This window comes from Aulonocara stuartgranti, assembly GCF_965226115.1.
Source record: "Aulonocara stuartgranti genome assembly, chromosome: 13".
In the NCBI taxonomy this organism is placed as follows: Eukaryota; Metazoa; Chordata; class Actinopteri; order Cichliformes; family Cichlidae; genus Aulonocara; species Aulonocara stuartgranti.
The window spans coordinates 21998156-22010216 of record NC_138949.1 but is presented as its reverse complement, the minus strand read 5'-3'; the positions used below and the strand labels follow the sequence as shown (position 1 = coordinate 22010216).

General features: G+C 38.8%; 2 protein-coding genes across 2 annotated transcripts; both read right to left on the bottom strand.

Annotated features, from left to right (window-relative positions):
* Nucleotides 1-6172: 6172 nt before the first annotated feature.
* tex36 (testis expressed 36) lies at nucleotides 6173-7656 on the bottom strand. Its single transcript, XM_082558074.1, has 3 exons — nucleotides 7522-7656; nucleotides 7305-7379; nucleotides 6173-7203 (listed from the first exon to the last, which is right to left on the bottom strand). Exons 1-3 carry the CDS (start codon nucleotides 7594-7596, stop codon nucleotides 6883-6885), a joined length of 471 nt encoding a protein of 156 aa, XP_082414200.1. The 5' UTR covers nucleotides 7597-7656; the 3' UTR covers nucleotides 6173-6882.
* Nucleotides 7657-8046: 390 nt separating this feature from the next.
* Nucleotides 8047-11778, bottom strand: LOC309720097 (autophagy-related protein 16-1). The gene is made up of 7 exons (XM_082556682.1): nucleotides 11224-11778; nucleotides 11081-11144; nucleotides 10876-10960; nucleotides 10492-10565; nucleotides 9871-10122; nucleotides 9623-9741; nucleotides 8047-8722 (listed from the first exon to the last, which is right to left on the bottom strand). Exons 1-7 carry the CDS (start codon nucleotides 11351-11353, stop codon nucleotides 8649-8651), a joined length of 798 nt encoding a protein of 265 aa, XP_082412808.1. The 5' UTR covers nucleotides 11354-11778; the 3' UTR covers nucleotides 8047-8648.
* Between the last annotated feature and the right edge of the window lie 283 nt (nucleotides 11779-12061).

Below are 12061 nucleotides of genomic sequence, written 5' to 3'. Positions count from 1 at the left end.
TTATGTTATGTCAGTAGTTTGCCAGATAATGTTAACTCATATAACTAGCATTAGCCATAACCTATGGTGCTTTTCCATGTTATATAAAATATGGCTGACAGCTAAGACTTTGAATTTAATTAATTAATTTGAATTAAATAAAAAGAATATATAAATTAGACCTATTAACATACAATAAGATTAGCCAAATGCCCAAATACCATCCATGAAATTGATAAATGTATTCTAGCTCAACTGCTTAATGCGCAGGTCAGAAGTATCACCCGTATTATATTACATAACCCCTTTTACACTATTTAAACACATTTAGCTGTAGGCATTAGCATAATACTGATTGATCACTTGAGATAAGCTTCACCATTCTCTTTGTTCGTGAAGTGCAGTTTAAAACCAATCTTATTTAAACAACATTTTGATTAACTGTCAGGTTAACCACATTTCATATTAAGCTGCCTCCTTTTGTTTTTATCTGAAATCCATAAACATATTAGCTTACACATAGTTGATATCAGCTCTGGGCCAACAATTAAGTAAAGAAACTTGTAATTTAGTGTTATATGATGTGATAGATAGATGAAATGCAAAGATTTTTGTTCTTCGTGCCACAGGTGCAGATAGCAGCAACTGCAGCTGTTCTTTCATGTCAAAACATGCAGCGTATATTCCTTTTTAGTTCCAGTCCCTGCAGTACAATTATTTTAGACCCTCGATTCACTCACACATTAGTGCCAGCCATATAACACGGCACAGATGGCGGAGAGCATGGTTGGATTTCCCAGTCACTTCAGTCTCTGCATAGTTTTCCAGCACGTCCAGTAGAGCTTTCCACAAAGACAAAGAAAACCACCTCAAGCAGCAGACGAATCATTTCCATACTTTCTGTTTGTATCTGCTGTACCATGTATCCTGCATGTGTGGTCCCAGGCCTGGGGGGTTTTGGCCCTGTCCTGAGACCATCCTTCCCTGTGGTCATCTTGTCTCCGGCACAATGTAACTACTGGGCAAAAACCCAAACACTCCAAAGACCATCACTAGCCAACAAGGGACACCAATAGAAGCATATGTTCACAGCGCAAAAAGAGGGGAAGGGAGGATAAAGAAACAGAGAGTATTTGTTAGCCACAAATATATTTAGAAGCTAATGACATATTACATCATTTAATGATATCAAATGACATGCGTAATGAAGTATGTAAGACCCATACATTAATGTGCTTTTATTAGACATATGTGGCAGCATCATCTGTTATCTCTGTGTCATTTTGAAGGCAAAGGGTGATTAAAATCAGCTTTTTTGTGACAAATTAAATCCTGCAAAATGCAATGTTTGCTAATCATGAGCTGATCCTCTTTTGTGTTTACTGCAGTTTACATAGTTAAAGCCCTTGCTGTAAAAACAAATATGCAAAGGCTTTATTTGCCAAAGCACATCTGAAAGTAAAAACAACCATTAGGAACTGTGCAACTGTGTGGTTCGATCCACGGCTCCTCCAGTCTGCATATCAAAGTGTCCTTGGGCAACATACTGAAGCCTCTGATGCATTTGTCTGTATGTGAATGCATTATAGGTAAAAAAGTGTGTAAAGGATATATAAAATGCGTTGTGAATGAGTGGATGCGGCTCATAGAGTACAAATGCACTATTTATATATTGATAATAATTGAATATGTCTAATTGTAGAAAAATTGATCAGTGCTATCTTCCACATTATTGAAATATTCACCACATTTGGTTTGATACAATATTATGATTTGCCTTTGTTTATACAGTAGTTGTTAGAGGATGTCAGTCAACACACACACGCACACACACACACACACACACACACACACACACACACACACACACACACACACACACAGAGTTATAATCTATTCACTGTACAGTGGGTATTGGAGAGGATCAGTGGTGTGCGACTGCATATTTCTGCAGAGAGACATTATTTCTTCCCTCAGTTCCTCCTGGCAGAGATCTGAGTGTTTGACCTTTTTAAAATGCAAAGCGATTCTTCTACTCCAGAGAGTGAACGGGAGGCTCATGATTGTGCTACTAAATTTGAGGGACTTAATGCAGTAACTCAAAGAGAGGGAGAGCTGTTCTGCACCTGCTGAATTCTGACTTGGTTATGGGGATACAATAACACCTCCAAGGGTTATGTTAATCTTTAAAGGCGGGTTATTCTTATGCTGCTTCACTCTTTACCTCATTTGAATGAATATTTCACTGCAACCTTGACTCAGTCTCTCATGCTTAAATCACCTTATTGCATAGCATTTCCTTTTACTGGCTCTTGATGCTGTGTGCGTACTATAATACTTGGCTCTTTTGATTCATATGTCTTCTAACATCAACATAAACTGTGAAGATCTTTATTCATTCAGTCCATGCATCCAATATGTTGCTATTCAAAAATAACCTTGTATAAATCAGTGTGCATAACTCCGCTACTTTTACACTGGCTACATCATTTACATCTTTCGTCCTTCCCGAGGAGGAGAAGTGCATTTAATTTAAGTTCAACTTCACCACTAGAAGACTTTATCCACAGCTAAAATGTGGAGATCATGTTAAATTGAGATTTTAACAACTTGTGACACATTCCACACATTGTAATGAGCGGCTCATGGCAGTGTAATTTACATTTGATAATAATGTCAGATTCATGGGAATATGCCATTGTACACTTAGTAGACACACAGTGAAGCAGTTTGTGCTTTTTAGATGGCACAAAATCTCATGATAATAACAATGGCCACACTCACATCTAATTATATTTCTCTGCATTAAGGCTTCTGTCATATCCGTTAAAGGACATAAGAATGCCTTCATTGCCTCATATTTATGCCTTCAATAGAATGCAAATGAGGCAGATTTACCCGTTTGACTGGAAAATAAGTGTGAAAACGGTTAATTAGACTTGTTGTGAGGTCTGCAGCAGGAAATAGAATGCTGTGATTATGAGATGTTGAAGCAGTTTTCAGGGCTGACTATATAAACAGTTACATACAGTATGCGGCGGGGCTGAAAGCAGGAAGTTACACAGGCTCTCTTTCGGAGCAGAAAATAGAATCTCCGTATTTTAGCTGTGTCACTTTGCTCTTCCTATGAGAAGACTGAGGCAGCCTTCACTTGTTGACATATTTTTGATCAGCTTCCTGTATGAATGACCCCCTTTTGTTCAAGTATGAAACACTGCATAAGCACTCTTGGATGTGTGTGTGTGGCCTATCTCTGGTTCTGTACATTGCATTATGCCTTTTACTAATGAGATTAAAATGTGGTTATGAAGGAGCAGTGTGGTGGAACTAAGAGGTGGAGCTTCTTAAGCAGTGATGAAACACTTGGTAACATTGTGCACATGCAGCAATCGAGTCAAAGCTTTTGGGGCTATAAAAGTGTGTTTCTGAAGAAAACTATCCTCTGTGGTTTGTGCATTGTTTCCCCTTATTTTAAATATATAACAAAAGACAAAAAATCAAGAATGCATAAGGCTTATTTTGCTTGAAAAACAGCTCATTTTTCTTCATGTTGCTATTTAATTACAGATACAACAGCTATGAATGCCTTCATGTAAAGCATGCATTATAAATTCATCCATCCTTGTATAAACTACTTGCTTGTTCTTTCTCTGGTGGGATACTTGAACAGACTGCTGCTTGTAGGTCTTTGTTTACAACCAGGCTAATGTAATTATTCTCACCACCTACGCACAAATTAACATGCAAGCCTTGTCGGAGGTTTGAAAAATGCATGGGGGAATGTGATTTAATGCAAGGATAGGCCTGATCTTTTGAGGCAGCGTCTCGATCGGAGCCTGGCGGACCTCACAGCTGCAGCACAGAAAAGAGCTGCAGCTAACATGCTCCAAAGTACTCTGTTAAGGCACACATGCACAGTGCAAAGACACACACACTCAGGCAAACACAGAGCTTCCCAGCTGGGTTTTAGCAGGGGAACTCTTATCTCAACTGAACAAACTCTTCAAGTGATGGGAATGTTCTCAGGATGTTATCTAGTCCTCTGTGGAAATGAGATAGCCAGCCACCTTTATCACCACCCTCAGACTCAGGAGGGCCCCTGACCGTTACTGCAACAAGGACCACTAAGGCTGCCAGGGGACACCAACCAACTGGCTGCTGAAAAAATAACACTGCCAGGGAATTGGAAGCACTGCAAGAGAAATGACTGACAGGAGATTGGAAGGAGTCTTAAAGTTTGGGTGTAGTTTAACCCAGCCAATTCGAAAGACTTTTGGACTCTATAGTTGCTGTTTAGACTATGTGCTGAGTGTTTGAACAAGATTAAGTGTTAGGCATAAGGAAAAGTCCTACTGTGAGCCTTGACATCGTATCAAAAAAGATATTGAAAGTGGGGTGAAAAATTGAAAGAAGTCAAGATAGCTAGACGTAGTTATAATTGGCAAAAGAATAAACAGAAATAAAAAATCTTTGAGATATGCGATTTAACCGCAGCATCTCCATAGCAACTCTCTTTCAAGTTACATCTTTAATGAATAGGTAATGCACAAAATGAAAAATGCACAACTTCATAATGTCAGAACGGATGCCAAAACTGATGTGGGATTTACAAAAAAAGGAAGGTAGATCTTGTTTGACAAAAACCAATTTTGCTGCACACAACAGAATGTGTCAAAACAGCGCAGCAGCCTTTTTTTTGGAAAAGAAAACACACAAGCACACACGCATACACGCACACAATGTACCATGGCAACACAAATCTTCCTTCTGTTGCTGTTATTTTGACTGTCTGGCAAATCCACCTCTTGTTTTCAAAGCATTTTTTTCTCTAACAGGTGCAAAACCTCTCAACTCAACACATCAAAGAGACACATGCACCTGTGAATAAATCACAGCAAATGGTAAGAATCCAGACTAGGGCCTCCACCAACACCAAAGAGGTAGGATTCAAAGTGACTGATTTAATATTCATGAAGTGCAAGGCTTTGGTGGTTGAATGCTTGTTTACTGAGATGTGCCTTTTGTCCTTGGGAGAAGGATTGATTTTCTACCATGCAACTGTATTTACATATACTTGCCGGCTACGTGATGTAACAGGCATGCAGTAACACACTAAACATGGCACATACAGTACGCACAGCCTGACACGACTAATGATTGGCATGTTATTTCAGCATTCTCACTCTTCTGTCGAGTATTAAAAGCCTTACTGCTCTTCTGACAGAGCTAATGAGACTTTATGATTTTGAAGTGTTGGTGGCTTCTGTGCGGAGGAGTTGTTCAAGTTGTGGCAAGTCCAAAGAAAAGTGCAGTCTGTGAAATGCACCCACAGGGACAGAGGTGCCAGACAACCAGTCGAGACCAGGAACAACCAACCATCAAACCAGAGCACAGGTGTTTTTCCTTAATAAGCGCTTCTTTCTCTCTCATCAGCAACACTGCTGGCCTTCACAAAATATTTGACAATAGTTTAGGCAAAATAGCAAAATGCTCCAGGCTGTTGTCTCAGTGACATGGCAGAAATAGGGTTAAAACAGACCTGGAAACCATCAAAAGTAATCTCCTCATCAGACATCCCCCTCCTAATTGTGCACCTGCATCAGGGGATCGTTTTTTCTGACGGCGATGTGCCAGATAATCTCAAAGTGAAATCGCAAAAGGCCCACAGATTCACACAAACATCTCTCAGCCATCTTGTCTGAGAAAAGACTGAGGTCTGCTTCACCTTTTAAAAGTGAAACAAACGCCTACAAGGTCAGCGTGGTATGTGGATCAGCTAATTACAACAGCTGAAAGAAAGCTTGTGAGAAAAATCCATCTCCCCGGTGAGTATTTAAAGAAAGAAAGCAGCTGGTCAGAGCATGCTCTGGAGAAAACATCAGCTATTGGAGAGAGTGGTCGGGGACACTCTTCACTTAAGTGCTTTTCTCTGAGCAGTGCTCGCTGTCATTGGCTCCCACGCTTCCTCCTCTCTCTTTATGGGCTGCACACACACATATCCATCCTTTTCATCCCCTGGGGTGAAACAAGCCCATGCATTATGACTCAAATCAAACTTAATTTATTTCACATGCTCTAATTGAATATCTCCATGTTGATATGTATTGAATAAAAATAGCAGGATCATTTTTCTAATTATTCCTCCCCCCCCCCCCCCCCCTCCCACATTTTCTCTCACAGAACATGCATATTACACAGGGGGTTTTGTGGCTATTACATTTTTCATACAACTTGGCCCTTGAACAATGAACAACTCACTGGCTAGGCAGGCCAAATGGCTCATGTAACCCTGCTGCCCTCTGCTGGCAAAACTGTGAACCACCAACAGTCCTCACGTAGACTAATAGTGGCACTCAAATCAGGCCTGTGCACACTGATGTTCAGATGCATCCATAGCTACGTTAACTCAGCTTATGCTAACTTGAGTTCAAATAACATTGTGCTACATTGCTATATTGCGTTTATGAAATGTTTGTAGCAACTTTGGCACATTTAATAGAGTCAACATTAGCTGATAGTTCATTCTTCTGCCTGAGGCTGACTGAACTCTCAACAGTTGAGATACAAAAAGTACCTGCCATTGATTCTGATCATTTTATCACCAGCCTTACAATATTAGAAATACAGAGATAAAATCACTTAAGTACTAGCAAAAGTATTGAAGTAGTTTTTGCAGGTTCTAAACTTTGAAAGTAATCACTTTGCATAGTTTCTATGCAATAAATGTTACTTAAACTATGTTAATGCTTTTTCCAATCTTGGAACATTTGATATTGAGTATGCTGTGGGATAAATCTTGGTTCACAATTTTTAATGGATTACAGCTCATATGCAAGTGAAGGAAGCTCTGTGCATGCTATGGCCCCCTAATGATGCCATCTGGGCATTAAATGTAAGAATATCTTAAGGCTTGGATGGTGTTGAGCAGTTGGTAGCTGCCAGCACTTGCAGGGTGTCAGACTGATCAGAATCGTCTCGTCCGAACCACATAAACGTCTCCCCCGCCTGTGCCAAAGCTGCCTCTGCAGACTTCTGCCTGTGGTTGTGAGGGAAGCGCCGGTTTCTGGATGCAGAATCAACAACCTCCTTCACTATGAAGTCACTCTGGTAGGCTGTGGCGTTCCCTCGAGTCTCTTTGGTGCTATTGTCAGTTCCACCATGGCACAGGCAGAAACGGGAGATATGCTGTCTGCGATCATCAAGACACTTCCTTCTTCCCACACTCTGAAGTACATCAACATAGAATAGACACGGTCCCCTTTTAAAGGTATAATGTGGTGAATCTTGTGTTCAGCAAAACCTTGAACCTTTCACTACATACTTACATGAGAGAATACAATGACGTCGTCTTTTAAGGCGTGCTTGTTGTCATGGTCTGAGAAGGGATACTCTCTGGATTTCTGCAAGTTAACCCATAAAACTCATACTGGGAGAGCAACTAAATACAGAACTGTGATAGCAAGTCCAAGAAAAACTATCAAGGCCACTGGCAGTGACTATGATATCAAAAGCAGTAAGGCCATGCCTTATCTACATACACACCTGCTGACTTTTCCATTTAGGATAGCGTTGAAAGTTTAAAGCCTGAGGCAACGATGACTTCACTTGAGTCAGCATGATCCCAGTGCTTGTACAGTTCTCTCCAGTCTTTGTCTCATTTTCTGATAAACCTGGATGAGCAAACTGGGAACAAAATGAAAGAAAACCTAATTACACATCTAGGTTTAGAATGCTATGATTTAATTAAACCAATGAAATGAAGACTTCTTACCCATTTGCAATCAGTGCTCACTGAAAAATGACGCTTTCCGCCTTTTACCATTTTTCCACTACAGCTTGAGGTGTTTAGACCACAATCAGTAAAACCAAACACGCACTCCACAAACTGTGCAACTTAACTACTAATGCCAACACTGGTGACCATGGAAACAGGCAGCAAACAAACTGCAATCAGATCCTAGAGATCAGAAACTGAATTCTGATGATTAAAACAAAACAAAAAACAACCCCAAAACATTTTGAAATATTTCAGATTTGTAATCAAACAGAATGAGAAATACACCACAATGAAATTCTTAGTATTTAATCAGTTAAGGAATACAACATGCAATGTTTAAAATAATAGTCTTTGTTCAGGAGAGGGGATTTAAAAAAAAAAAAAGTCTCTTTATTTTCTTTTACAGGTGATAAAGAAGACAGTAACACATAATTACATACAAGAGTGTGCAGTAAACTAACACTGAGCTTGATTTTTCAAAATTACTAAATGTTTAATTCGTTGAACAGTAATTAAAATGTTAAAAAAAAAAAAACAACTGAAAACTATATGAAGTTGTTTCAAAGGTTAACTGATTAAAAGAATAATAATCGTAGAACCGGAAGGGTTTGATGCATTGATCATGAAGATGATGTCCACATGTGATCAGCTAAACTTCAGGGTGACTTGTGATGTGAAACTAGGCACTCTAACTATACGTCACAAACAAATTTGCATAGTATAGTGGATCTTTAAATATATTTTTAGATAAATAATAAAAATAGATCCATGTGAGCAATTTGTCCTAACATTTGCAAAGAAAAACCAACTACATTTTCATTATTTATGTCATCATTTCATCTATAAGCACTGGGGAGAAAAAAAGTGTTCTCCCTGCGATCTGAAGGGAATATTAGGCCTGTGGTGGACCTGAGATGTGACACTGGTCTGGGAGTCCACTGTGCATATCTGTTGGATTATTGATCCCTGAGGACAAGATAGGCAGACACAAAACAATTACCACTGATTCTTTTGACCAAACATTGAATTAAAGGTCTTGAGCTGTAGATTAAAGTGGTGGGGGGAAAAAAAGACTTTAATGTATTCGCTATTATTGCAACATTCATACATTTTAGAATTCATTTTAAAATCTTGGTACTGACTTTTAAAGCTTTGAATTGTGATGCCCCTGCCTACATTTCTGATCTGTTAGAACCCCACGCTCCCTCTCGCAGCCTGAGATCATCTAATCAAAGGCTGCTGCTAGTCCCACGAACACGTTTTAAGACCAGAGGAGAGAGATCTTTTAGAGCGGTGGCCTCCAGGTTGTGGAATGCTCTCCCTCCATCATTACGTTGCATTGATTGCATTTATTCTTTTAAAAAGCAGCTTAAGACTCATTTATTTAGACTGGCTTTTAATTAGATTTGTGCTGAATGTTTGATTGTGCTATTTTTTTTGTTTACCTGTTTTTATTTTACTGTGAAGGACTTTGTAGTTTTTATGCTGTGAAGAGTGCTATATAAATAAATTGAATTGGAAAAAAAATCTTGCTCAAAAATAGCATTATATCGAAGTGGTTGCATATGAATTTCCTATTAAATCCTTAACTACCATTAGGTTTTATTAGTAGCTGGGTCCAAGAGTTCATATTCAGTACTTCATGTACTGTAACTCTTATGAAGTTGCCACTGCTATCTAGTTAGATGGTTAAAAGCAAACAAACAAAAAAATATCATTTTGCACTATTGTCTCATTTTTTCATTAGCACACTTGTCTTTAACCTACGACCTAAAGCTTCTTAATTTAAAGAGCAAAAAGGACGGCCTAAAAGTCAGCCATTTGTTTGCATCTAATGTGTGTTAATATCTATATGCAGATTCTTACTCTGAATGGCTGATGTAGACTGTGCTGCATCACTTGAAGAATTGGTCGGCGTGGGCTCATGCTCTTTCCCCACACCTTTCTGGAGGTGCTTCTTCAGATGTTTGGTCAAATGTTGCCACCTGGTAAAAGGGAGCAGTCCCAGACAACTTTTAAGCTTTAAAGTGTGACCATGCTATCATATAAAGTTAACATATTTAAATTTTTGAGCTTTGCAAGTCACACAGAAACTCCTGAACTCATTATCTCACCTTGCCTGAGTGATGTTGTAATTATTCAGCCTGTCCGCTTCCTTTATTTTCTCCTCCATCCATCGCTGTAATAGCCGTTCTTTCTCTCTCAGTGCATCTGCAAGAGCTTCCTTTAGGCACTGCTGATCCACACGCAGGGCTGCTAACTCTTTGGATTGACACTCTATGGTGAACTCATATTCTGAAAGGGCTTCCTTCAGGGTGTTACTCCCTTTAGCCAGAGTAAGTGCCTCTTGATGGAACTGAGACACACTGTAACAGCAAAGTATTATAATGGTGACGAACTGATCCCTTATATTCTGAATACAAAATCCCAACAATCGGCCTAACCTGGAAAATTATACTTCTTTATTTCAGTGGTTCAGTATTCCTACGAATATAAAATAAATTTATTATATGACCAAATTAACTGTTTACTACTCTAGGATTAATTGGCAACATATTGACTAATTATGGGGAAACTCAATTTGAAAAATACCTTTACTAGATCTGAAATATACCGTGAATTAACACTTTCCTCAATCTGGTCCATCATGTGTTGCTTTTACATTGTCTGTGTCACCTAGTGTGTTTTTTTAATCTTGGAATCATAGTCAGTACTAACCAAGGTATTTGAATTACCGTGATTGCCAGTACTGTACTTCATCTTCTTTGAGATGGAGGACGGTGGTAAGGTCGGAGACAGTTTGAGATAACTGGGTAGGCAAAACAAAGGGTGAAGTGACCCAGATCAAAAGCAGACAACAGCACACACCCATTAAAGATGATTATTAAAGTATTTTCTCCACTCCTCTGAACCAGTTGCAATAATGAATGTTTATTTATTTATTCATTTTTTAAAATAAAGGTCAAATGCTCTGAAAGTTGTTTCATATTGTGAGATGTGGTGTTCATGCATATCAGTGCAAATATGCTGCTCTGCATTTTACGTAAACGTCTTCCCTGTAGTAGAAAGTTTGAGCCGCTGGGGCGTTTAATCATTGGATTACTCCTCATTTAACCCACCTTATCTACCAGGTGCTCACTCTCTCTCAGCCGGAGTCGAAGCAGTGTGGCGTTTCCCCCAACCTCAACTCCATGTCTTTCTAAACTGAAAATAAAAACAAGTGAGCAGATTTAAAATACTTTACAAAAAAAAAAAATCAAGCAGAGGACAAACCGATCAGCGCAAACGCCAGATGTAGGGTAAGTTAAATTCTGCATTTCTAACCTCTGAGACTGAACATCAGCCAAAATCTCGTCGCGAAGTTCAAAGCGTTCCTCCAGCTGAGACACTAAAAGAAAACAGGCAGACGTCCTTAGGCTCTGATAGAGAGGACAGCATCAAGAGAGGCAGAGAAAAGTTAATCTTACAGCTTGTGAAAACGCCAACAAAGGGGAGCTTTTCTCTGTGGTCTCTATGCTGCAGCCCTTGGCGCACGTGATTCTTCCAACTTCCCATTATAATGGACACTTTAAGGAAAAACCTGTCACGTTTGCGCATCCAGTATAGACTATACTAAAGCAGCTGGATCACAGCGTCTTCTGCCCTCACATGAAGTCTGTGTCATCCACGCAGGAATTAAATGCACTCAGCAAAGTTTCACAGCTCCTCCCTTTTCACTCACCAGCTTGACATTCCACTACTGGCTAGACATTCTTACAAGGATCCCTATTATATTATATTATATTATATTATATTATATTATGGACAGCAGAAACATTAGTACTCGAATATAATAATTACTTAGATGCTTAAATTGTCCCTCCACTGCTAATATTTTCATGACTTATCATCTCATAATTTATAAAAATATCCCTGCACCTAAATGCTTTTGTTTGAGATGCTTTTTTACATATTTAAAAAAGTATCACAACTTTTTACAGGTTTTTAACAGCTAAATACCTGAACAGAATTGCACTGGAATTGTTTGCGTACCTCACACTGAATCAAATTGTTTAAAAAGAGAAAAGTCACACCACATGCAAAGCTCACGTTAAATTAAAAACAATGGTGTGAACAGGGAATTTCAGAATAAAAGGTATCAGAAGAATGTGCTCCACTTTTCCAGAAAGAACTTATGAAAACACTTCCGGTTCATCTATTTTTCACAATAAATCGTTTCAGATAAAATATTTTTCCTTTACTAAAACAAATATCTAAAGTTATAGCTTTAAAATGTAAATGTAAAGATGTTATTATTATTGAAAA

Coding starts and splice junctions, on each gene's coding strand:
- LOC309720097 (XM_082556682.1), bottom strand. CDS start 11,353: ATGCGCAAACGTGACAGGTTTTTCCTTAAAGTGTCCATTATAATGGGA. Junction 11,145..11,223: donor TGTTGGCGTTTTCACAAGCT/GTAAGATTAACT, acceptor GTTTTCTTTTAG/TGTCTCAGCTGGAGGAACGC. Junction 10,566..10,875: donor GTGAGCACCTGGTAGATAAG/GTGGGTTAAATG, acceptor TTGCCTACCCAG/TTATCTCAAACTGTCTCCGA.
- tex36 (XM_082558074.1), bottom strand. CDS start 7,596: ATGCTGACTCAAGTGAAGTCATCGTTGCCTCAGGCTTTAAACTTTCAA. Junction 7,380..7,521: donor CTAAATGGAAAAGTCAGCAG/GTGTGTATGTAG, acceptor GTTAACTTGCAG/AAATCCAGAGAGTATCCCTT. Junction 7,204..7,304: donor ACGTCATTGTATTCTCTCAT/GTAAGTATGTAG, acceptor GATGTACTTCAG/AGTGTGGGAAGAAGGAAGTG.